This window comes from Cynocephalus volans, chromosome 17 (genome assembly GCF_027409185.1).
Source record: "Cynocephalus volans isolate mCynVol1 chromosome 17, mCynVol1.pri, whole genome shotgun sequence".
Classification (NCBI taxonomy): domain Eukaryota; kingdom Metazoa; phylum Chordata; class Mammalia; order Dermoptera; family Cynocephalidae; genus Cynocephalus; species Cynocephalus volans.
In genome coordinates, this window is record NC_084476.1 from 38,066,189 (window position 1) to 38,093,318 (window position 27,130).

The 27,130-nt window shown below is 41.4% G+C and overlaps 1 protein-coding gene across 2 annotated transcripts; it reads right to left on the bottom strand.

The window, feature by feature from the left end:
- Positions 1-1,268: 1,268 nt before the first annotated feature.
- On the bottom strand, positions 1,269-26,751 carry ANP32B (acidic nuclear phosphoprotein 32 family member B). 2 transcript variants are annotated; one of them, XM_063082127.1, is made up of 7 exons: positions 26,365-26,751; positions 14,840-14,989; positions 11,549-11,674; positions 6,274-6,463; positions 4,094-4,218; positions 2,987-3,056; positions 1,269-1,740 (listed from the first exon to the last, which is right to left on the bottom strand). In XM_063082127.1, exons 1-7 carry the CDS (start codon positions 26,416-26,418, stop codon positions 1,673-1,675), a joined length of 783 nt encoding a protein of 260 aa, XP_062938197.1. In that variant the 5' UTR covers positions 26,419-26,751; the 3' UTR covers positions 1,269-1,672. The 2 variants fall into 2 exon arrangements, with proteins under 2 accessions (XP_062938197.1, XP_062938196.1); XM_063082126.1 differs by having other exon boundaries at positions 1,269-1,789.
- Between the last annotated feature and the right edge of the window lie 379 nt (positions 26,752-27,130).

A 27,130-nucleotide genomic window follows, 5' to 3' on the forward strand; every position in this document is an offset into this window, starting at 1 on the left:
ATATTTGAGAACATATGAAAAACCTTAAGAACACCTAGGTTATAGAAGAAACCATTTTACAATGTATGGAGGGTTTGCCAAATGGCATATAAGGCCTTGTGGTCAGGGAAAACAAAGTAACACCATTTAACCAGAAATGAAATTCAATTTTCTTGAATTTCCTTTGCAAAAAATAAGCTCCACTTTAAGGTATATGGGAGACTTCAATTTTACAGTACACAATTTGGGGGCTCCACTGAGACTACACAACTTTTTCTAGCTGTAAATTCAAATTAGATTATAATTTTTCATGTCGCTTTTACACGCCTAAAATCCTCACCCATACCAGTAGCTGTAGCTAAGATTTACTGAAACAACCTTCAAATTCTCCACTATAAAAAACCATTATCGACAATATAGTCATGTATCTATTTTCATTACATGGTTGAACCACTGACTATAGACTGCACAATATCCTTCCCCTCACCCAAATTCCTTTAAGATCTGTAAGAATAGAGAAAATTCCCATCTTCTGGGAAAGATAAGCTGACCTCAGGCAATGCCTACCCACTCCTCAGTGAGGCTTTTCACATGTCATTCCTCCTTAGCACGCCTGTCTTGATAACAAGCCATACTCTGTTCACCTGTCAGTCAAACCCTACGTTTCAGCCTCTGTGCAAAACCCATTTTTTCCCCCAGACCTTCCTGTCAGCAAGGGTCACAGACCATCAGCACTACAAGAGACTTCAGAAGCCATTTGGTTACACCCCCTCAATTTTACAGACTGAGAGGTGACCCAGAGGGCAATGCAAGGTCACAGTGACAGAGCCAGAACTAGAATTCAGATCTCCCAAAACTGTGGTTAAGGCCTTTTCCTTTATACTATCCTTTTTTCTCAATTAATGTTATTACTTGAGCCTAACATTATTTTACTGGTTTTCAGGGGCTCCAGAGCATTCAATTGTGAACATTATTTTTTAAAAATCTACCTCATTTACTCCCAGTTGTAAAGAATTTGATTTAAATGCTCAAAGATCTTACACACTTGTAAATTTCCCTTCAATAACCCACTAATATATATATAAAAAAAGAAACCAGTTCATTAGTATAGTTTTAACATGAGTGTACAGAGTCTAATTTTAAAATGTAAGCATACGACTAGACTTTGCCAAAGAGTAATGTGTTTATTTCACTTAAATTCTTAAAAATACTTTTTTGGCAGTTGTCACGTAATATGTCCTAATGTAAAATTCACTAAAAAAAAAAAAAAAAAAAAAAAAGGCATGGAAAAACAGACCCAAAATGTTAAGATTTTATTTACAAAGCTTTTTTGTTGTACAGAAAGTAAAAATGCTGTTACAATCTCAGTGTAACTGGTAGCCACAGACAGTTGACTCACCAATCACAGCTATCCACACTACAGCAAGAGTCTTACACAAAAACCTAACAACGCTTACAATTTTGTTGGGGTGAAGTCCCCAAGCTTGGTGGTGGATTACCAAGAGGGACTAAATGGAGGAAGGTGGAATGTCACAGGAACTATTCTTTGGCTCTTTGGGTGGGTAGGTGTCCTGGGGTTTGTATCACAGCTACCATTATTATTATTATTATTATTATTTTTAAAACAGCTACCAAATCCATGAGCAGTCCAACCAATACTGAACAGTTCTGTTTTTGCAGGCCATTTGGGGTCTTAATCATCTTCTCCTTCATCATCTGTTTCTCTCTTCCTCTTCTCACCTTTCCCGCTTTCTTCCTCCTCTGTACAATAACACAAATGGGCTTTGAGACCATTGGAAAGATATTTTACCTAGGTTATTGATAATGGAGGAAATGACAAATTTTTGATGGTTGGCTGATAAAAGATGCAAACTTGATCAATTTAACAGTTACTAAGAGGCACTAATTAAAAGCAAGTATAAGTGGTGACCACAGAGCCAAGAAGGGCAAAATGCATTGCAGCACCTCAACTCACATGGCAAAGTTAACCCAGTTTTCTCGATTTTAAGTTTTCTTCCCAATGTTTCTTATTCTTCTTAAATTTGTTGGCCCCAACAATTAGACATCTAGCAATTGTTAAAATGCATTGTAAAGACTCTGGAGTTAGCTAGTCTGTTTTTGAGCCACGCTTGTTTATAAGTAACTTTGGGCACACCATGACCTCTTTAAGCCTTGTTTCTTTGTAAAATGGGGACAATGATATTGACTTGAAAGGGTTATTCTGAGAATCAAATGAGACACACGAAGTAGTTAGCATACAACATGGTTAAAATTCAAATTGTAGCAAATTAACATTAACTAAAAACGGATTTCTTAATATTTATGTATTGAGACAGAGACATACAGAATTCTGTTTTTACAACTAATAAAAATTCATAGCTATTTTAATGAAATTAGCTAAATCTATGTTCCAAAAAGCTTCTTGAAAGCAGTGACCAGGCCCTAACCAGAGTAATATCCAGTGTAAAATTAGTCCAGTATGGGGCATAGAGCAAATGCTGAGAAAATATGAACCAATGGAAAGCACAGCTAACATCTTGTTTTCCTGAGACCTAAACAACCATAAGAATCTGTATTTAATGAGCATTAAATAAACTGCAGCTATTTCAGTAGTACTAGTTGTTGGAAAGAAATAATACTGATAAAACTGGAAAGGCACTATTTGTATATCCTGAAAAATTACGATTCAATTATTAAATCCTTTTTATGAAAGAACTCCAAACACAGAAATCTCATGCTTGGCAGTAAACCAAATCATGGAGTCAAACCCACATTTAAAACATGGGGACTGAGGATGGACCAGGCCTCCTGCCCTCAGGTACTATTAATTGCTATGGTAGCAGAGGGCTGCGCCAGCACAGATGACACAGCTATACAAGTGCATGCGTGTGAAGACCACTAGGGTCAAGGGCACTTTATTTTCTTCTCAGTGGTATCAAATTCTAAATAATGGAAGTTTTCATCTAATTTTTTTGAAGGGCCAGGTACATGCATGAGACAGACCCACCTTCATCCTCATCCTCATCCTCATCTTCTTCATCTTCATCAACTTCTCCATCGTGTCCAAATTCTTCTTCCTAAAGAATTTTAACAGCATAATGTTATTAGATTAACACTGCCAAATTGAGAAATACAATAAAAGCCAAAAAACTTTACAAATAAATGTAATGATATATCAAGGAGAAAGCATTACTTTTTTCTTCTTTTAATGTACTGAAGTTCTGCTGATTTTCCTTAACGAGCTTAAATTTTAAAATTTTCTTAAACAAAACAAAAACTTTTCAGAAGTAAACAGTTTATCTGCCAGATATGTTTATAATTAGTGTACAACTCATGAATAATTCAAGAAATGATTTTAAAAAAATTTCAAAGCAGGTTTGGACAAAGATTTTTTCCTATATTCCCATTCTTGTAAAGCTTATTTCAGGACCTTAATGTCATCTTTCACACATGAGATCATACAAATACTCAACCTTACTTTTATACAACAAGACAGAATGCTTTTTGATGACAACTAACTTTTTCTGCCCATTTCCCAAATCTCCTGGAGGGTCAAAGTCAAGTTCCCCTCTTTTCTCCTGTTCTCCTATAGCATTCACTTTCTCAGAGATATTGTATTATTGAGTTTCCCATAAACTAGATTACCTACTATTTCAGGGCAGGACAACATTCTTATTTAACTTTACACACTCAGCTCTTTAACATAGTAGGTATACAATATATTTACTGTATTAAACTGAATACATAAGAATAAGTTCAGACTTGATAAACATAAACTTCCCTTCAATACAATGAAGGAACAGACATGCCATAAATTCTCAACATTTCCAGTTTTCTCACCCTACTGAATACTCAATGTGTTCCTTCCTTCTAAAGTTAAAAGGCCAAAACTTACCCTGCAGAGCCAAGCACTGTATCCAGATGGCATTCAGTAGGCATTCCATTTAGTATTTATAAAAAGGGGGACGAAAGCTAAATCAATCAGATTCACAATATGAGTCTATTACAAGTATACTGATTTCTTCCGAAGGCCCTTTTCTTTCGAGAACTTTTAAAAACCACACTTTTGTTGTGACTAGATATAGAACACAGGGCAGAAAACAGTTGTACTGACCTCTCCACTGACTTCATCTTCATCTTCTTCCCCTTCTACATCTTCGTCTTCATCTTCATCCTCTTCTTCATCAAACTCTTCTTCTTCACCATCCTCATCCTCCTCGTCTTCCTCATCTTCTCCTTCTGAAAATAGTCCAAAAAGGAATTAATTAAATACCCCTGATGCTCCATGGGGCACATCTGCTAAGGTAGTGGGGAGGTATAGGCTGACCCAGAGGACAAATGTTGGGCTGCACCAACACCAGGGGAGACCATGAACCACAGTAATCCTCTTTCTTCCAAGTACAGCAAAGCCCAGTCCCTCTGTCCAAGAGAGTCCCATAAAATCAAAAGGCTAGAGGTCTGGTGGACCAGATACACACTACAATTCTTACCAGTGAAATGTTACAATATCTGAGATTTGCTTCAAAATAATACAGAAAGGGGGAAGTAGATAGGAGTTTGTCCATATAAAACAAGATTAGCAATGACTAATTGCTGAAGATGAGTGATGAGAAGAATACTATTTCTACCTTTGTCAATGACTAAAATTTCCCACAGTAAAAAGTTGAGGGGGAAAAAAAAAAAAAAAAAAAATCATGCTCCTTCTCTTGGGTAACATTCCACCAGAACCAGTTGCTCAAATCAGGAACCTGAGAGACACCCATGATAACCCTGTGACTCGGGGGATAGGAGGCTGAGAGGTAGCTGGGTCTCCACACCACTAGGTGCTGACCTCTAGTATAGCAGTTCTTCCTTCTCCTAGGTCCCAAAGCTCACTATGCTCTCTCCTGCCTCCTGGCCTCCACATGCTCTTCCCTTCCTCTCTGCTTGGCTAATTCAGACTCAACCTTTGCATCTTAGTTAAGATCACTTCCTCAGGCAGTCTTGCAAGACCTCCTAATCCCAGGTTACAGGCTCTCACATGAGCGCCTGGTGTCTCTCCATTACAGCACAATTTGCTCACTTGTAATTATGATTTTTCTTTAAAAATGTTTCTTCTCTTAGTAGATAATAAGCTCCAAGGACAAGAAAGGAGTCAATTTTGTTACTGTTTAAAGAAAAAAGATGCTTAAAATGTAACAATACTATGAACTCCAGCCACATCAGGAATTCTGAGACCAAGTTTTCTTTGTGCTGACTGATACGAAAACTAATTGCTCTGCTTCCTCTAAGCCACTTGGAGGTGAGAAACCTTTTGTCCTAAGAAGAGTGACTCAGAGTAAAATGAGTCCATGTGCAAGGAAAACACAAGTTAATCAGGAGGGATATTTTGGGTAAAAAATATATAAAAAGATTCTTAAAGATAACTGGTATAAGGGGCTGGCTGGTTAGCTCAGTTGGTTAGAGTGCGGTGTTATAACACCAAGGTCAAGGGTTTGGATCCCCCAAACAGCCAGCAGCCAAAAAAAAAAAAAAAAGGTAACTTATGTAAAAACCCTTGATCAACTGCCAGAAATACTGAGAACAATATTTTAACTTCAAAGTATGACAAGAGATTATTTCCCTTATTAATGAAAACTGGAATCTAACATATATACTGTAAAATCATTACCTTCTTAAACTCCAGTCATGTACCAAAGGCAGGAGAGCTATTTTATTTACATCTGGCTATAATAAATATATACCAAGTACCTACTAAGTGCCAAGCCATATGTATAGAGATAAAAGACAGTGTCTACCCAACAAGATAATTGTAGCACTGTAGGAAGAGTTAAGAATAGCACAGTGGCAAGTCTGTAAGAGCAAGTAAGCAGGTAGTCTAGTATGCACAGGAACCTAAGCTAGCTGTGTACATCAGGAAATGCTTCCTGGAGGTGCCAACAAAGCTCAGTTTGTAAGGACAAGTAGGCAGTAACTATGAAAGGGGACAAGTAGGAGAAAGGTATGGAAACATAAGACCATGGTTTTTTGAGTACCCTATGAGTTCTTCAGTGGGCTGAACAGAAGCAGACTTATAATCTTTAGGCTACAAATTTGAACGATCATTTGCTAACAAACCACTTTCACTGTATTTTGAATCATTTTAAGGCTTCAATGTCCCAGGAGTTTATTAAAATTAAATAGAGGTCCTAGTTCCAAATTTAATGAAATGCCTACATGCATAGACAATTTTCTCAATAGCAAGAACATTCAGCAACTTTTATCAGGACCACTGAAAGTAAGAAATCAAGTTCACTGGATGCTGAGTCCACTCACCTTCATCCTCCTCCTCTTCATCCACACCATCTACCTCAGCATCTGAGTCAGGGGCTTCACGGTCCTCTCGGTCATAGCCATCCAGGTAAGTGAGCTGGGGCAGAAGCCTGAAGACACTCTCTCGGTAGTCATTCAGGTTAGTAACCTCACAGTTAAATAGATCCAGGCTTTTCAGACAGTCCAACTTTTTCTGAAAAGGATCAAAACAAAACTCCTAAACCAAAGGAACATAAGCAACAAAATCCATCTCCTGAAGAGGTAAAATTCTAGGCTCTGTATTCACTTAGCTGTTACCTACTCAGCCTTCTACATAGGAAAACACATCAAGTCCTTTGCAATCTTTATATTAGGCTACTAGACTTTAACTAGTCCCTCTCTCCTTACATCTACTCTCCCAGACAACTATGTCCTTTTGAGGCACAGATACTTTAATAATTTTAGTTCGAAGCTAAGTTTTAACATCTGAGTAATAAAATGGCCAATAGGAACTTGCTGGGTTTCAAGCAGTCTTTAATCCTCTGAGGTGCTAGTATATGGGAAAATTCAGAGATTTATAATAGTCCTCAGTCTCAAGTAGCTTAGAATTCCACTTGGGGACACAGATGTGAAACACTAGAAGATGGAATATAATAAAATATAAAGTGTGGCAATGCAGGTATTTTCAGGGAAACTGGGAATCAATATAGCCTGGGGAAAGACGGGGGATCAGTTGAAATTTAGGAAATACAATCTTTTCTTTCTTAATTTTTGGGAAAAAGATTGACTTGATTGTCAGACTTTTCTGATGTAAAATTCTTCTGGTTTTACCATACCTTCCTAATTTTTTGGAACCATCAGCTTCATCTATATAAAACAGTTAAGATCTAAAAACTTGGCCCAAGAAAATTTTTCTGAGTAGCCAAAATAGACAGGAAAATGTCCATACTCAGATCTTCATTTGTTGTTATATCAGTGTACTAGTATTTCTATCCCAGATCTTTCAAATTTTTATTAAGGGTGAATTAAGAGATTGAGAGGGCAGAGTTACTATTACATGCAAGTCAGGAGACAGCAACAGGAAGTGGGAGCAAACCCTTATAGGTAGAAGGAGTAGCCTATAGAAAGTAAACACAAAATGTGAAGGACTATATAGCCTGGAGCCTTTTAGAATAGGGTCAATAAGCCCTGCAGTGCATATGACTATACAGCTTTATAAATGTAACTTTTAACGGTTCTGAATCAAAAGAAGAGGCTTGGTATTTGCTAAGAAAACAAGCACTAAAAAAAACGCAAACAAACATTAAGAAGATCTCCGCATAAAATAAGTTCTAAAAATTAAATGTTGGTGCTTAAAAGACTTTGATGCTTTAGTGGGAAAGCTATTACAACATCCACAAGGACCTGGGAAGAAATGCAGACAAAACAAAACCTTGCTTTCAGGACTTGCTGTATCTACGCAATTCTGGGGAGATACAAAATGACTAGAAATCTTGAGTTCTAGAGCAAGGATTGGCAAACCATGGTCCACTGGCCAATTCTGGGCCACTGCCTGTTTTTGTAAAACAAGATTTACTGGAATACAGCCACACTCATTTGTTTATGTATTATGTATGGCTCCTTTAGTGCAACCATAGCGAAGTTGAGTAGTTGTGACAGAGACAATATTGTCTACAAAGCCTGATATATCTACTATCTGATGCTGAGCCCTGCACTTAAAGAATCTTCATCTTCCTGATCAAGGAAGAGGTTCCTACACATGTTTTAATTCTCACTGAGTAGCCCTTGAGAACACACAGACAGGCAGGGAACACAGAGCAGTTACAGTAACAGGCAAATGTTGTACTCCTCAAAACACAAATGTATAATGATCCAAGAGTTTGTGGATCAAATAACAAGCTTATGCATGTCAGTTCCATGACATTTTAAGAAAGCTGTCCCCAGGCCCTCTATTTATAGGGAGAACTGCTTTTGTATCATGTAACTTTCAGATTAGGTTCCCTATTGGGCAGGCCCTTACCTCCAGAAGCCCAGCTTAGACTTCCTGCCAAAGAGGGAAAAATGCTACAATACTACCCCAGACAACTAGCTAGCATACTGGCTTTCTCTTCACAAAGGCTGACTCTACACCAGCTAAGATAAAGCCATAAGAAAACTCAGGTAGCTTTCCCAAAGAGGTTCAGTCTAAAAATTCTTCACTGAAAGGAATAAGCCATTTATATCTCAAAATTATTTCCTAGGAATGGGTGCATAATAATGCATACAACCTCTGATATTTATCTAATGCTTTATAATGCCCAAAGCCCTTTCTCTAGCTTTATTGATTATTCCAGTACCTCCAGGGCCTCCAAGGCTCTCCTGTTTCTTAAACTATATGAATCTGTGAGATTTCTGGCTACTTCCTGACAAAAGCACCCATCATCACATAATTCATACATACCAAACAGTATGCTAGAAAATGAAAGGAAAGCAAGTAAACAACAGCAACAAAAAACCCCCAAATTATCGCAGTATTCTAGAATTGTTTAAAGTAGTAAAATTGTGCTTTAAGGTCCAAAGGGCCTTTAAAATACACTATACACAGATTATTCAGGATCTCAATGTAATGTGTAAATACTGCTAAAAAAATTACAACTCTACCATACTAGAAATTTGACCTAAGCTAGTAGGCTAGCCATAATACACATTAAACATTATTAACAATAATTTTGCTTGCCTTCTTAGAATTTAGAAGGGCTTTGGGGGATGGTTTGGATGGCCCAGGTCTCTTTAAAAAAGGTGTCCAAGGAAGTTTGAATTGATGCCTTCTTTGTCTCTCGATTAATGTCCCTGTAGTAAGCAGAGGCATTCACAATCATTGCATTGACTTTAAGAACTGGGCTCAAAGTAGACGGTGTTCAAAATGTATGTGGTTAATGAGGATGAGGATGGTGTTTTTCCCCACTGAAGAATACTTTCAGAAGTCAAAATGTACCCAACATTTCCCCCCTTCATCTTCTCCTCTAGATTTACTTTATTACAAGTTAATATCCCCAGGAATCTGAACAGCAAGTATAGCAGAATGGCAGGAACTCAGGCTTTTCCAAATAGCCCTGGTGTGCAGCACTGTGGCTCTGCCACAGAGTGTGTGTGACTCTGGACAAGGGATTCAGCCTCACCCAAGCCTTAGCCTCCTCAGTGTAAAAATAAATAAATAAATAAATAAATAAGGGCTACGCTATTTCTATCCACTTTGTAGAGCTGTTTTTTGACAATTAATTAAGATAGCATGTACCCAGCATAGTGTATGGGTATAACAGATTCTCCCAAAATTGTAAATACAATAAAGATTATTTCTCATCCTTCACTGCCCTGGGAGACTGAGACTTTCACAGCCACCAAAAGGCCCTCATACATTTACTGACCAGATCAGGAACACTCAAGAAAACAACCCTCCATACACTACTTGCTTATGTTCCGACTCTGTGTGCTACAACACTGACAAAGGCTTCTTATGACCAAAGAGGACTCAGGTGGCCGTGAGAATTATTAGGCAATAGCCAGTCACCTAGCATGGAAAGGTACTGCCTGGTACTCTGTTCTTTAAAAAAAAAAAAAAAGGAATGGTTTCCTACGCTTGTAGTGACCCAGAATTAATAGGACTGTCATTAGCCAATAAACAAAGGCTTAGTGTAGCCCATCTTACCGGGAAAGCATTCTTATTCCCAGCTTAGAAAAATCTGGGTATGGAATAAATTTCTAGGTAGAAAGAGTAGAACAGGTCCCAAGGGCAGTGGAAAGAACAGTGGACTTGGATTTGAACCCCTCCTCTGCCATTTATCCCAAGCAATTATTTAAGGTTTCTAAACTCTGTTCTTCATCTCTAAAAAGAGGACAGTCATTCTCTCTTCTCTGGGTTATATGATGATACAATGGGCAAATATTAGTATCTTTGAATACAGCATAATTCAATAAAGGATCTGGTTAAACATTGGAAATGAGAGTTGGTTTGGAGGGGCAAAAAAGGGAACTAGTAAAAATGAGGGAGCCCGAGTATCTGGGCATATCTATAACAGAAAAGAAAAGGAAAAAAAAAAAAGGCAGGGTAGGGGGAAGATTCACAGAGCAAAGATGAAAAACCAAGCTTCCACCTCTTAAATATGGTCTGCTTAATGAAATGTAAAAATAAAAAGACTCAGTAAAAGCCAATTAGGTCTGCACTGGAGCACAGTCTCAATTATTGATTAGGAAGGAAAAGACCCTACAATTCTGGCAGAAAATCCTCTTCATTAAAAGAAGCCTCAAATTAACTCCATCTTAACCCGAAATATCAAAAAAGGATTGTATACAAGTAATGTGAAATCCACATATTTTAATATATGTGACATCAGAAAAGATAGACAACAGAGAAAAAAATTTTTTCCTCTTGGGTTCTGTTCTTCTGGATCCTCAAATTTAGCCCCTATCTGCTGCGTAATCCTCTCCCCAAAAGCACAGCCTGTAGGGCTTACCCCACACCCTGCATTAACCCCTGCCTCCAGGAGCTCTTTTCTAGCCACTACAACTTCCACACAGACTGGACCCCCATTAGTATAGCTTCCTAACTTACAAAGAAAAGTAAGTACATTACCTTATTTTATTCTCAGAACTCCTAAGTGAGGTAAGTAAGGCAGGGATTATTGTCCTCCCTGCTTCATAAATGAGGAAACTGAGGCCCAGAGGGAAGAAGCGATTTGCCCAAGGTCACACAGCAAGTCTATCACCCAAGTGGTACTTAAACTTAGCTTTTCATAGTTTATCCCAATATGCAAGACTGAGGAGGATATTGGGGTTTCCATGCAAAACTTTAGACAACAGTCATCCAGCTATAGCACAAGATCATGAATTAGAAGACCTAAAACTTATTGGAGCTGTCCCTGATTGTTCCACCTACAATTCAGATATGCCACCGAACATACATTGCTTCTTCTGTTAAAGTTTAAAAGTACAAAACAGTTTAGACAGTCTGGGGAAAGACATTTAAAGAGACATGTTTCAAGGCTACAGTCAATACATAAATTTTAAAAAGGACAGAAAAATCCCCCTAAATCTAGAAATTCCCCTTTTGAAGGCAGCCACCACAATATTAGGCAGGGAGAGAAAGCTGCAGGAATACATGTAATTAGAGAGGCCCTGGTCTTTAAAATCAGGGCTCCTACAAAAAGTAAAAAAACACCACTTTCTCAATTAATTATTATTCCCAATCATTTCCCCCACTATAAAGAAATATGAAAATGAAAATGACCAATATATCCTAGTTTCCAAATTCTCAAATACTTACCAAAGGTTCCAAAGTGCTGATATCTTTCAGTTTATTATTTCCACTTAAGTTTAGATGTGTGAGATTTGGAAGTTTTTCTGCTAACATATCCAGACCTCCAAAGATTCTATTGTCACTGAGCTCAAGCTACAAGAGAAAAATGAACACAGCACACACACAAATACACACAAAGAAACCACATCATTAAGGGGTTATAAATAACAAGTACTTATCTAGATCAAATGATACCTCTTTCAATTAGGGCACGTATGTTAATTTTGTTTGATTAAATCCATAAGTAATTTTCAGATTCCAGCAACATGGGGGGTGGAGTGGTAGGATAGGGTGAGAAGTGCTGTGTTTTCTTAACCAGCTGCTAATAACAGTTTGCTTGAGAACTGGCCTCTAACATCGGTGAATTCATTTTCTTACCTGAAAAGTGGATCAAAACAAATTAGAATTCTTTGAGAAGTTGTAATACTCTATACCTGCCAGAAAGGGTAAATGATCCATGCATTCTGAGCAGCTTATTGAGTGCCAAGCAAAGCTGGCAATGCCCACTGGAAACCTGATCTGGTTCTGGACAGTGCTGATACACTATGGGGCTCTACATCTAGAAGCCACAGGGGAATGTATCTCTGAAGGCCAAAGGAGTGGGACAGGCCCCAGAAAGGAGCCTATTAAGAAGCTCCATGACCTCAGGAAAGGGAGTGGGGCAACAGCCTCAAGTTTATGAAACCAGCTCCCTGAGGCAACTTCTTGCATAAACCTGTATTTAAGAACCTACTCTAATTTCTTAGCTGCAGGTCAAGTAGCACAGGCATGTGGTGTCCCAATGAAGGAATGAGCCTTCACCAATGATTACAATTTTAGAGTACAAGGAATCAGAGCCTGGCAAGCACTGTGGAGAACATTTAATTCAAGCTCTTCCTTTTGCAGATGAAAAAACTTAGGCCACACAGCTGGTTCCAGTTCTCTATGTAGTACCAAGAGCAATGGTAACTGTACCTAACCCTTACATAGTACTTAAGTGCCAGGCACTGTTTAAAGACACAAACTCATCTGATCACACAACAACCCTATGGGGTAGGTAGAATTACTAGTGTTACCCCATTTACAGATGAGGAAAATAACCACGAAGAGATTGTGTAAGTTGCCCAACATCACACAGCTGTTACAGGGCTGGGCCTATGATTTAAAGCCTGGCAGGCTAGCTTCATAAGAACCTATGTCCCTCCTCACTGTGCTATGAACACAGCACGACAACTTCCTGTAAGTTTCTGGCATGCAATGAAACGTATTTCATGATGCAGAGCAGAGGAACTTTCAAAAACAACTCAAGTCAGCTGCTGAGGAGTTAAGAGAAAAACTCAACATTTCAAAACACTTTTTTCCTTCCAACAGGATATTCCAGTCAAACACCTAATCATGGTCTAGATTTAAAAATACAAGTCTGTCTGTAATCAATAGATTCAAAATGTTAGCTTTATTGGTGATTTCAGTAACTCAAAGAGACCACTTTTCTTAGTCTGTTTAGACCATGTGGTTAGAATATTATACACAGCCCTTTCAACATGAATATCTTAAAGAGTAGAGCTAACAAGGCAATCCAAAGCATTTAATAGCATACTGATTTTGAAATGAAGCAAACATGTAACTTAAGGAAGCCCGTGACATCTGTATAAGTATTTTTTTTTTGAGTACTTGTTTCTTGTCTGTGCTCTGGAGCACAAAGAAAATAAAACCCTTACCAGCTATGAGAACGTCTAATCTGCCATTAAGTATAATCCCCCCTCATTAGCCCTATAAGGGGAGTGATTAATGTTTTAAAACTTCAGAAAGATTTCATAAAGCCCCCATATAAAAGATCACTGGTAGGCTGACTTTTCTGTATAAGTCTGATAGTACAGAGACCATAGTGATTCAAGAAAATATACTAGGATGCTAGGAAAACAGAACACAAAACACAAACTAGGGATCTGCTAGTATCAAGTTAATGTAAATAGATGCAAAAAAGCCATCCAATGTTTAACTAGGCTAATCAGAGCTTCCACTATCACTGATAACCCATCCAAATATAAAAGGATTATATTTGAATCTCTGAAGCACATCTTTAGAAAGGGGACATTTCTATCTCATCAGAAATGTCACCTGAAACTCATGAGGGCTCTCTGAGCATTTATTACCTAGTCAAGGCAAATAAGCATAAACACTTCCAGTTTTTAATTCACATACTTAACCAAACCAAACCAAACCAAATAAAAAAACCCTCTCAAATCCCTCTCAGGACAACAGCAATCTCTAAGAACAACTTACTGGCCCTTTGTCTAATTTGATTATAAATGTCTTTCTATGTATGCCTTTCCTAAAGATAACTTAAGTTTCCTAAGAAAGTGAATATTGGAACAGTGTAGAATTCTACAAAACTTACATAACCACACATTCTCCTAATGTAATAAAAAAGATACTGGGTTAGGACACATGGATTCTAGTTTTGGCTCTAGCACTCACCATTTCTGGGTCTGCTGCTGTGCCTACAAAAAAAGGGGCTGTGTAAGAGGATCAAAGTTTCTTCCAACTCTGATATTCTGGGACTCTGTGACAGTTAAATGTGCAAGGACAAGAGAAAACACTTTTCTTGAGTGTTGAGTACTATTTTGGGAGGGGGAAGAATTGGAGGAGATAGAGAATTGGTTATAATTAGACCAGTAAAGCACTAACAATGGGCCATCAATTAGGACAGGAAAATACAGAGCTTTGTTACACTGAATTCTTCCAGTCAATCGCAACACATTTCAAACTTCCTAGTTATTAAGAATTACATAATGAGTTTGCATTATCATAGACTAAATTTGAAAGCTTGTACTAAACTCACCCTTAGTCAAAAGACATAAAACACAAAGAGTGGGAGGCACCTGTAGTTCCTGAACCAGATCATACTAAGAACAAAATCTAGTTAACACTATAATAATAAATTTATAACAATTACAAATAAATTATTAACAAAACAATTGTGCTTCATAACTATTTACTGAGTATCCAACATGCATAATTTCCAAACATCACAGCAATTCTGCAAGGTCAAGTGGTATCACCAGTTTAACAGGTGAGGAAATTGAGCCTTAGAGAGACTAAGTTACTTGCAGAAGATCACCCATCAAGTAAATGACAGAGCTGGAATTCAATCCCATACCTACCCAGTTCCAAAGGCCATGTGCTTTCTGCTACACTAAATGCTTCCTTACAGGTAAAAATCATACATTTTCCCTTCCCAGACGATTACCTTTTACTGCTAAAGAAAAAAGCACTTACCTTTTTCAATTTAGGTAGCTTGGGGAGATTTGAAACTGAAATCAAGCCTACATTTATTAAACTGAGGAACTCTAAGTTCACAAATTCAGCTGTTAAGCCCTCAATTTTTCCATCATTTGATTTGCAATTATCCAACACTAGTTCTCGAACCTGTGGATAACAAAGAAAAAAAGGGACAAGCTGAAAAATATGTAGAAAACAAAGAACAAACTCTAACCATAAATACCCTGCAAAAACACCCACGCATGAGGAAGCCTCTTACTTAAACCTAGACCAATTATAATTAAATTAAAAATGATTAGGCCTTTGGTAGCAATATACTAATAGATTCATAGATGCAATGTTATTCCACAGCATATTTACACTCTTTTATTTTCCAGAAACAGAAAGTATAGTTCTTAAGGTGTAAGTGAACGAAGTCTATCCCCCTTACGCCTTTTCCAAAGTTTGTTCCCCAAAAGGCAGCTTTATCTAAACGCAAACGTAGAACGAGATGCCCCTTTAGGCCGAGTCTACCTTAAGGCCCAGGAGATGACCACAGGAAAAGAGGAAAGCCTTACTTTTCCTGTTAAGATCACTAAGAGGTTCTTGCTAGAGATTTCTGCACTAACACACTTTCCAACTCTGGTTTTATTATCTTTACCATGATTATCTTGACACTGGGAAAGAATCAAAATGCAAGAGCCCTTAATTCAAAACAAAGATCAATATGGGTTACACATGAGAAAGATCTTTCTGGGGGACAGAAATGTTAGACACTAAATTAGGTTGCTTTTTTAGGACATAAAGCCTTTTTCAGAACTCAAATCCATCCAAGGGTTTCACTTCTGAGGATTCTGAATACTAATTATTTAATAAATAATTAAATATTTACACAATCTACTGTGTACATCTACCATGATAATCCCTACCCCCATTCTTGCTCTGTGGCAAGAATGAAACTCTGAAACTCACAACTTTTTATCAGGCTTTGATCTACTCACAGTGATGCAAATTACAGTTCTAATTGCCCCACAAAAGCATTCTTGTAGTGAATCTACCATGTTCAATAGCATCAATCAAGCATGTATATGGAAGGGAGATGCTGATATTCTGAAGAGAACAGGAGCTGGTAACGATGTCTTTCTTCATCCTCCCATACAAAATCCAGTGAAGCTACTCTAGTAAACTGCTATCAATTCTGGAGTCCTTACTCCTTTCCTTATTCTGTGTACCACCACTCCCCTCCCATTTACAGAGAAGGAAACAGATTTTTTTAAAAATTAATTAATTAATTAATTAATTAATTAATTATCTAAAGATGACTTACTTATCTTAACCCTTGGCTTGGTGTTGTCAGCACCATGCTCACCCAGTGAGCTAACCGGCCATCCCTATATGGGACCCAAACCCGTGGCCTTGGTGTTATCAGCACCGCACTCTCCGGGGTGAGCCACGGGCCAGCCTCTTTTCTATTTTTTTAAATGATCCAAATCCGTGGCCTTGGTGTTATCAGCACTGCACTCTCCCAAGTGAGCCACTGACTGGCCCGGAAACGGATTTGGAGTCAGCGATACCCACAATACTCTAAGTGCCTTACCATTTCTCATTACCCTGTCTACTTCCTCCTCAAAAGCCCTGAATTCAGGATGTACACAGGCCTATTATAACTTTACTTCTTTCTTTCCTTCCTTCCTTCCATTTTTCTCTAGACCTAGATACCTGTGCCATTCTTCCCTCTTCTGAGAGGGAATCAACACATCTGAAAACTCAAAGGGCTCCACTGTGACAAGAGCTGGGCTCTGGAGACAGATATCTGGGGTTGAATCCTGGCTCTGCCGCTTAGAACCTGTGTGACTGATGGCAAGTCACTTAACCTCTCTGTGCCTCAGTTTCCCATAAAGTGGAGATAATAGTACCTACTTCATGATGTTGGTGTAGAGTAGTGCCTGGGACACAGTAAATGCTCAGAAAGTAACCTCTGGGGAAAGGGAGTAGGGGAATATCAGGGATCTTTGTTGTTTATTTTGTTTATATCTGTACTAAGTTTGTTTTTACGAGCATGCACTTATTCTCTATTAAAAAACAAAAAAGCAAAGCATAAAACCAACAAACCATTAAAATAAAAAAAAGGTCTACTGCAATCATCCACCCACCTAAGCAGTATACTGCAATACAATTAAGATGCTCCCTTTTGGGTTGGAAGGTTTTCTATGACTCTGACAATGAATCCAAAATGTTATACAAAATGACACTAATATGCCAAAAGCTAAGTGAGGAAGATTTAGAGTCTTAGTCATATTGCTCTCCAATTTACTGAGTGAAATCACCTCTCAGACATTTCTCTCAAGTGGTAAAATTCCACTTGAACCACTGTGATGGGTCATCAAAAACTATTACAGAACATTCAAATGTGAGTTAGAATGTGTATACTGAATTAAACAGCAGAACAGAAATCAAGAAAAAATTAGGGTGGGGTACGTATGTGGAGATGTTAAAGAGTTGAAATTAGCAGGTTTAGTTGTTGGGTAAGGAAGATAATGGAGAGGAACTGAGGTTCTGGTTTAGAGAACTGGGAACCATTTACCTAGATGGAAATAAAAAAGGATCAGCTTTTCGAGGGGGAATGTAATGAGAACCATGTGGGATACCAAGTTTAAGGTTTCCATGGGATGTCCAGGTAAAAATATCTACAGGCAGCTGGACGTGTGAGTCCAGAGTTCAGGGGAGGTCTGGGTTGTAGTTCTGTATTTGGGAATCATAAGGGAGAGGTAGTAGTGAAAGCATGGAATTCCTAGGCAGAGGACCAAGGATAGAACTTTGGGGGAGTCCTGCAAAGGAGACTTAAGGGGAATTAGGAGCGTACCCAAAGCTAAAGCATTAGTTTCAAACACCCAGAAAGGCTTATAAAGTAATTGCTATGGTCTGAATGTTGGTATCCCCGCAAGATTCATATGATGGAACCTAAATACCCAAAGTGATAGTATTAAGAGGTGAGGCCTTTGGGGAGGTTATTAAGTCATAAGGGCTCTGCCCTCCTGAACAGGATTAGTGACCTTATAAGAGGTTGAAGGGAGTGCCCCAGTTTCTTCTGTCTCTTCTGCCATCTGAGGACACAGCAAGAAGGTACCATCTTTGAAGCAGATAACTAGCTATCACCAGATACTGAATGTGCTGGTGCCTTGATCTTGCTTGAACTTCCCAGCCTCCAGAATTGTGAGTGATAAATTTTATGTTACTCAGTCTAAGGCATTTTATTATAGCAGCCCAAGTGGACTAAGACAATAAGGCATGAGAAGTTATTGAAAAAAAGATAGAAAAAACTAGAAAACAACTTAAAGTCCATCAATAAGGGACTCATTTCCTGGACACACTGTGGAATGAAAAACGTTCAGAATGTATGTGTAACATGTTATCATTTGTGATGTATCACACATTCACTATTATATGTACATGAAATCTCTCAGTAATAATGTCTACAGGGAGGGAAAGTGGGAGGCTGGAGAACTTTTCTACATAACCTTAGTTTCAATAACGTGACTATTGTTGATCTATTAAAAAAACAGAGATTAAAAGTCACAGGTTTGTCAGTAGTATTGCATAGGGGTTTGTGTCAGGATTGCAGGGGACTGAGATGATGATAAAATACAGAGAAAACTTAGATATAAAGGGGACCAACTTTCTATTATAAGCATAACCACATTAATGCATAGTATATTTTTTCCAGTCTTAGGTGAGGTAAAATGTTATTCCTTAGAATGCTTTAAAGTAATTTTGTGAATTTTTTTTAATGACTAAAGGATTTAAAGTGTATGGATATCTTATGAACACTGGTATATAAGCTTTGAACCCCCAGTGGAATTTGGGACACCACTCTCTTGTGATTTCCCCTGTGCTCTGCCCCTTCCCAGCACGTTAAATAATAAAACTTATGTCTTTTCTTAAAAAAAAAAAAAAAAAAAAAAATATATATATATACACACACACACACACATACAGGACATACCATAAATCACTTCATGATCCTCCCTGTTGAACATTTCCAATTTTCCCTAGTATAAATGCCATATCATCTTTTTTTTTTTTTTTTTTAAAAAAAAAGATGACCGGTAAGGGGATCTTAACCCTTGACTTGGTGTTATCAGCACCACGCTCACCCAGTGAGCAAACCGGCCATCCCTATATGGGATCCGAACCCGTGGCCTTGGCGTTATCAGCACCGCACTCTCCCGAGTGAGCCACAGGCCGGCCCCCCATATCATCTTTTTATGTAATTTTTTTTTCTATATTTAGGATCGTTTCCTCAAAATCTATTGCTAGGTGAAAGAATACAAACATTTGAGTCTCTGTTATTGGATTAAGAGTTTTATTTAAATCAGGGAAAGCATACCCGAGAGCTTTAATTTTCTCCACCAGGAAGAGGCAATATAATTTACTGGGATGAGTAAGGCAGACAGCTGTATTTAGGCTAAGCAAAAAGGTGTATCTGTTGACTTTTCTGGGAAGGCTGAGGATATAGAGAAGTGTACTACCCCCAGAATAGTTCTCCAGAGGCATAGTAAGATTAGCCACTGGGAAATAAGCACAGAGCAGAGTGGGAATTACTGCACAAAGCAGAGACCTTGGGAGGGCCCCACTTACAGCTTTGTCCAAGAATGGCTGAAAGCCCCATCAACGGACTGTTTAAAGTTCTAAATAAGACGTTGAGGAAAAGGTGTTCTGCTGTCAGGTATTGTTTCAGCAGCAGAGAAGCAGCATTTAAGGCACAGGGGAGGAAAAACTTTTTCTCTGTCCTCTTAGATTCAGTGGCTGGGGCCTACAAATTAAACTGACAAAAGACAGAATAGGAGAAAAAGTTTATCTACATGTGCATTGCACATACTCAGTGATGATCAACTCAAACAGGTGGTTAGAATTTGGGGTTTATATACATAACAGGAAAGAAAAGGGAAGAGGAGAGGAAAGACTCCTTTGGGAAAAGCAAATAGGTTTCTTTGGGAAAGACAAACAGAATTTTTAGACAAACAAACAGTAGATAAGAAAGTTTATGACAATGTCTGTCTATACAGGTATAAGTGGTAAAACTACCCCAGAGAGGGGATTTACAGTAGGTTTACACTTGAGAGCAAAGCTACTTCAAATAAGGGAATTTATGTCAGTCCTCATTTTTCAGAAGTGTTCGCTTTTAGTCAGATAAGCTCCAAATAGGCTTCTTTCTGCCTTTGTAGAATCTCAAACTTCCTCAGTTTAAAACAATCTTTGAGGGCCGAGCCCGTGGCGCATACGGTAGAGTGCTGCGCTGGGAGAGCGGCGACGCTCCCGCTGCAGGTTCGGATCCTATATAGGAATGACCGGTGCACTCACTGGCTGAGTGCCCGTCACGAAAAAACGACAAAAAAACAAAACAAACAAACAAAAAAAAACAATCTTTGATATCAACTCTGGGGTCTGAATGGGCCCCCACAGCCTCCTCTCTCCCCCATTCCTCCTTTGGTATGAGGAATCCAGACTGCCTCGCAAAGAAGACAGCTGTAGAAGAGGGTGATTGGGACAGTGGGTAGGACTGGATCAATATAATCCCACAGCCTCCCAATATAGATCCAGAAAAAGCCATAGGTTCTAATTCAAGGGGGAAAGGCCCAAGTTTATTCTTAGGTCCCAAAGTCCTCCCAGCGTTACTATCTAAGGCGGGAAGGCTGGGCAGGCACTTGCACATTTGTGCATACAACTTAGGGAGCTCTCTGGTTCAAGACAGAGTTAGCTGGCCTTCTGTTCTAAGGTAGACAGTTAAACTTTTAGACAAACAAACTTGCTTTTTCTCAAACATGAATTCAAGGTAAACATTTAAAAACTAAAAAAAATCCATACTACTTACTATTTAATTCGTATCTGTTTTCTAGTTACAAGCAAAACAGCACTGCTTTCTACTACTTTTTCATTGAAAAAGGAAATTTTGGGCCGGCCCGTGGCTCACTCGGGAGAGTGCGGTGCTGATAACACCAAGGCCCCGGGTTCGGATCCCATATACAGATGGCCGGTTCGCTCACTGGCTGAGTGTGGTGCTGACAACACCAAGTCAAGGGTTAAGATCCCCTTACCGGTCATCTTTAAAAAAAAAAAAAAAAAGGAAATTTTGTGGGCAAATATAGGCTTTTCATAACTAACCGGAAGACATAACATCCATTTACAACATTGTTTCTATGGGGGCGGGGGCGCGCGAAGGATTTTAAGTTCTAAATAGACAATTCCTAAATGTCTACAAAAACTTTCTTTAAATTATATGTCATAAAATTCTAGGTCAAGGGGACAACCCTGGGGATTGACGATAGAGGCTGGGGAGAAGATGGAAGTGATTTTTTCCTCTTTAATCCTCTCCAACTTGTTCTCACTTGCCACTCTCTCAGCTACTCTGAAAAAAAAAAGATCAGTTTAACCAGCTGGCTGGGTGACCTTCCCCAATTATAACAGTTGTTTTTGCCATAAGAGGGGGAAAAGGTATGGAGGAATTATCATTGAGTTATCAATTATTTTAATTAGAAAAATAATGTTATTATTACTATTACAGTGAGTGAAATAATCCAAAAATGTACAAAGACAAGTACTTCGTGCTGTCCCTACCAATTTCCATCGTTCTGAGTTAAACCAATGTTCAAACCTTCTACCCTACTTATTCTTTTAAAAGAATGTTTTCAAAATGACAATAGAACAGATTTGTATCAGTGATTCTCCAATGTTTAGGTGGCAGAACTGTTGGCATGAAGCATGGAAACATCCATATCCTACTGGTGGGTATGTAAAGAAGGGAAGCATTGGGAAAAGTAATTTGGCAGAAAAGGATTCACATTACAAGATTTTCATTTCAGCACTATTTAAAACAGCAAAAAAAAAAAAAAAAAACCTGTAAATAACATAAAGGGATGGCTAACTTATGATCTATGCAGACATTCAAAATGAGGCTGTAAAATAATAAATAACACAGAAAAATAACATTCACTGTACTTAAAAAAAAGGCAACAGGATAGTGTACATGTTACATGAGTTTAAAAAAAATTAAACCTTGTCATAGATTATACACCAGAATGTCTACATGGTAAGATGGCCGCGATTCCTATTTTCTTCTTTTTGCTTATCTATACCTGCTATTTTTTTCAGCTTATCTGCATCCAAATTTCTTCGAAGATGTATTACTTATACAAGGGGGAAAAATCAATTAATTGCTATGTAACCAATTAGAATATCTGATTGAGCCCAAAATTACCTCATACATGCCTTAGACACAACAGTAGATGCCAAAAGTTGGGAGGAAAAAAATCAAAAAAGAAAAACACCATGCTAAAGAAAATCTAAATTTTTTTAAAGATGAGATTAAGGAAAGACTACTCTTATTAATAATATAAGAAATGTCACAATCCAGCATATAGCACACCAGCATTTCACAGGGGCATAGACTGTGAACCAAAAGAAGGAACTGCTTGGCTTTCTAACAATGAATGAAAAACTCAAACAGAGCTAATAGTAAGACTAGCTGTCCCCAGATTCATGGTTAATAAGGTGCTCATAATAACAGAACGGCATGTTCAGTGTAATGGATGGATGAGAACCTCACATAAGGAAGACCAGGTATATTTTTCCAATTTTTTTTTTTGTCTTTTTTGTGACCGGCCGCACCGCGCTCAGCCAGTGAACGCACCAACCATCCCTATATAGGATCCGAACCCACGGCGGGAGTGCTGCTGCGCTCCCAGCGCCGCACTCTCCCGAATGCGCCACGGGGTCGGCCCTTTCCAATTTTGAAATACAACTAAACAACTAAACTTGGTGTATATCTTGCTATTGCATGTCCATGTCCTCACCTTACTGACAATACCACCAATTTCTGTGATGTATATGGTATGCTCTAGCACTGTACAATTTATTCTCAGTGAGGTAACTGACAACATTTTATATAAAATATTTCTGAACTTTATAAATACAAAATATTTCCCATCTTTGCCTATAAAATGTTAAATAGTAACCATCACTAAATGCCTTTAAACGGTAACTATCACTCTTTACGAAGATTATTTTAAAATGCCATCTTAGGCCATTTTTTCTCACTATGAGGACACACTGTTATTAGAACTATTTTGAGGGCCGGCCTGTGGCTCACTTGGGAGAGCGTGGTGCTGACAACACCAAGTCAAGGGTTAAGATCCCCCCTACCGGTCATCTAAAAAAAAAAAAAAAAAAAAAAAAAACTATTTTGGACTTAGAAAAAATTAAATTACATATTTCTTTATGAGCCCTTAGGGAAATGAACATACTTGTATTTATAATACCGATATACTAATAGATAAACTGAATCTATTATCTTGGCCAAAGAACATGAGACGGTAAATACATAATTGTTACCAAGATCTTCTTCAAACCCCTGAATAAAAACAAAAACAAAAGCCATACACACAATAAAAGCTCATATAGCCTTACACAAAACAACACCTTACAAAGTCTCATTCACCCTCCTCAAACATTCTTAGATCTCACTTGACTTTAAAATCATTAAGGTCAACAACAGGATACACTATTGTGTATTTCAGAGCATTTTGTCCACACTACAACAGTACGTTCAATGGGGTAATGGATTCTTTCTGTTTCCCAACTGACATCTGCAGGGTCCCAGAAGTCAAGCCTACTCTCTAAGAGCTGACAATACTACCAACTGCTGTGGTGTACACTGTATTTCCTACACATCATACATAAGGCACTACATGACTAAGTTTGATTTTAAAGGAGTCATCTTGGAACTTTTCATCTGCCTTGAAGTGTTTTGCATGAAGGCAAAGTCCTCTTAAAATTTTCTTCAAAGTCTACTACATACAGCATTTCTCCTGAAAGGCCTTCGGTTTTAGGTCAAAGCTTACTCTCCCAACCGAGCACCTATCACTGGTCCTAGTCCGCCTGTTAGAGTCCCTGTGGGAACCTTCCTTAACTCCCACAATCTTGGCTGGCTCCCATGACACTCTCTAAAGTCCCCTCTAACTCGCCTAGTGCAACAGGCACCAGCGCCACCCCCAACGGGTTCTAGGGCTTCAGAAGGAAAGGGGCAACTCTGACTTGTTCACACTGGTTTCCCTAGCATACTGCTGTTAGTCAAATATTTATTTAATAAAACCAGTGGATTCTGAAAACCAGTGGATTCTGCAAGCCAGTGGTGTCCAGTACAGTACACACTTGTTGCTTTTGAGCACATGAAAAGTGTGATCGACAAATTGACTTTTAAATTGTATTTTAATTAAACGATCACGTCTCTGACCTACTTTGGCAATAGAAGTGAGGCCTAAGTTGATTACTCGAAATATTAACACCTGCACAAATACATATTATATACACCGTTAGACATTAGTTCACATATGAGGGGAAAAAACAAGCAACCAAACATAAACTGGGATCAGGGACCAGTTGTTTTTTCCAGAGGGAACAATACTACTCTTAACGAGTATTCTAACAGACCTTTAGTTTGATCACATTCTTTTTTTTTTTTTTGTCTTTTTCGTGACCGGCACTCAGCCAGTGAGTGCACCGGCCATTCCTATACAGGATCCATACCCGCGGCGGGAGCGTCGCTGCGCTCCCAGCGCCGGACTCTCCCGAGTGCGCCCCGGGCTCGGCCCAGTTTGAGCACATTCTGCAGAATTCAAATTCTGGCTTTTAAAGCATTTTGAAGACCCACGTGTGTACTTTTCTTACAGGAACTTTGGCTACATTTCCTTACATCACCTTCTATTGATTTGCAACCACGTGGCAATAACAGAAAAGCCTGCAACTACCCACTGCTCAAAGTGAGAACACATCTCTTCAAGTTTTACAACATGAAGACGTCTAACCATTCGATACACAAGCACGTGGCGGGGACAAAATGTCTGACTGAGGGACGGAGGGAACCACGTCGTTGAACCTCAGTCTTGAAACCCCGGGAATGGACGAGTCGCTCCCACCGCCCCCCGGGACAGCCGGCCCCCATCGTGGGGCCTGCCCCACATCCCCTTGGTGGTGACCTCAAGGACTAGGAAGCAAGGACACAAAACCTCGACCTGGTCGACTGATTCCAAGTTCGCAACTTGTTAGCCACAGTCTCGGTAGACCTGGGGCTCCCACGGCCAGAGTAAGCCACTCACCCGGAGGGGGTAAGGCAGCGGCGAGAAGCCGCGCCACTTCGAGAAGAAAGAGAAGGTTCTTACAGGCCTGGCCCCCGCACACGCAGCCGCGGCGCACAAGTGCCGCCCAGGGGCCCCGCCGCCCGGATGGCGCGCGGTGGGCCGCACCAGGCCTGCCCGAGCACGTGCGGGGGCAGAGGCCTGCCCGAGCCCCCGCGCGCCTGGCCCGGGCGGAGGCGGCGCCTGCCGTTGCCCTTTTAAGAGCGGGGAGGGGGCAAGCAGCGCGCCCGCGAGGGGATGAGTCGGCGGCTGCTGTGGTGCGCGGCACTCGCCAGTGCGAGCCGAGCCCCGGCGGGACGGGAGAAAACAGACTGAGAGCTCGTCCCGGGGAACTGCGGACCCGAAGACGGGTGGGCAGGGCCGGCTCACCCGGCGGAGGGAGACGGGCGCCCGCCAACATGGCGCTCTGGCGCGCCCCGGCTGGCGCGAGGAGCCGCCGCCCGCCCACACCGAGGGGCCAGCCTCCCGGGGCAGGGGCCCCCAGGCTCCGCCGCCGCGGCGCAGGAGGGAGGGCGAAGCCGCCGCCGCACGGCTGGCCCGGGACGATCAGGACCGGCTCGGGAGGCCGAGTTACGGAAGGCCTAGGGACCAGAGGGGAGCGAGAGAAATGGGGGAGAAAGTTTTATTTTTAGGCTTGAAAAATGGCGGGAACGGCGTCCTTTTTTCAAACTTGGCCTCAGGAGGGGCGGCGGTTACGCCACCTCCGCCACCGGGGCCCGCCCCTCCCCCCCTCCACGCGCCAGGCCGCGCCCGCTCGGGCCCCCAGCGCCTGAGGGGGCTTCTCGCCCCCCTTCAAAGGAAAAATGCCCCCTCCTCGTCCCGAGGCCCCCGCCCTCGGTCAAGGTGGCGTCCACCGCGAGACCCGACCGGAAGAACCCGCGCCCCTTACCCGGCCGGCCTAGGGCGCGGGGAGGGCGGCCTAGCCGGCGGCGGGCCCAGCCGGGGCGAGCCGCGCGGCTTCTCCCCAGGCCGGGCCTTCGCCCGGCCGCGCATCCCGGGAAGCTGCAAACATGGCTCCCAGCGTTACACAACCCCCACCTCCCTCCCTCACTGCCGGCCACAAGCACACGCGCTCCGTCCGAGAGAGGACCCCGGCGGGCAAAGAGCTCAAAGTTTGCTTTACCCCTTCCCAGCGGCCTTCCTCGGGCGGCCGCGAGGGCCCGCGGGCGCCAAAGAGTTAATCCCCGCGCGCTCCCTACCCCTTCCGCGCCCGTCCGCACTCCTCGTCCAAACCCGCGAGCTGCGCCCTTCCCCGCGCCAGAGCCGGCGGATCCGCGGCCCGGGCGCCGCAGGTGGCCACCATTACATGCAAGTCATCGGGAGAGGGGGCACCCGAAGGGGGGCTCTACTTACAGCTGCCGGAGTCCGGTTCCTCAGCTCCAGGTGGATCCTCCTCTTCATGTCCATGTTCCCCTCTTCCCCCCTTTTCAAACTTAACTTTCCGCGGCGGGGGCGGAGGGGGGAGAGGCGTTCCGGCCTGCGCAGCGAGGGCCGTCGGAAGGGGTCTGTCTGCTCGGGGCAGAGGCCGGCGGCGCGGTGTCCGGCGGCGTGCGGCGTGCGGGCAGCGAGCGGAGCCCCCGGAGCCAAGTTACTCACGGGAGCGGAGAGAAACCATGGAGGGAAAAGGGGCTGGAGCGCGGCGCTGGCCTCACTACCGCCGCCCCCGGCCGCGGCCCCGAACTGCGCTTAAACCGGCGACGCGGCGCGACGGCTGCTCGGCTCCACTCGGTCCCGCGCTGCGCAGCTCGGCTCAGCGGCCGCGGCTGCACCAAGGACGGGGCGGGGAGACGCGCGGCGGGAGGGGCGGAGGCTGGGGGAAAGGCGCAGCCCGGGGGAGTGGAGCGACTTCCTCCCGCCCTCGGGTTGCACGTGGGGAGGCTGATGTAAGACTTTACTCTGGGGCTTCCCGGCTCACTGCCCGGCTGAGACCCCCCGGCCCTACCTCGCCGTCCTCGGAGGCGAGTCTCCGGCCAGCGCTGAGACGTTTGCCGGGGAGGGCTGGCGGGAGGCTTTACAGTCCGTCTTCGGGGGTCCCTAAAGCCAAGTCCGTCCGCGGAGACACGAGACGCGAAGAAAGCCGGGGATAGGGTATTTGGAGTTGACCTCCCTCCCGCTGCGC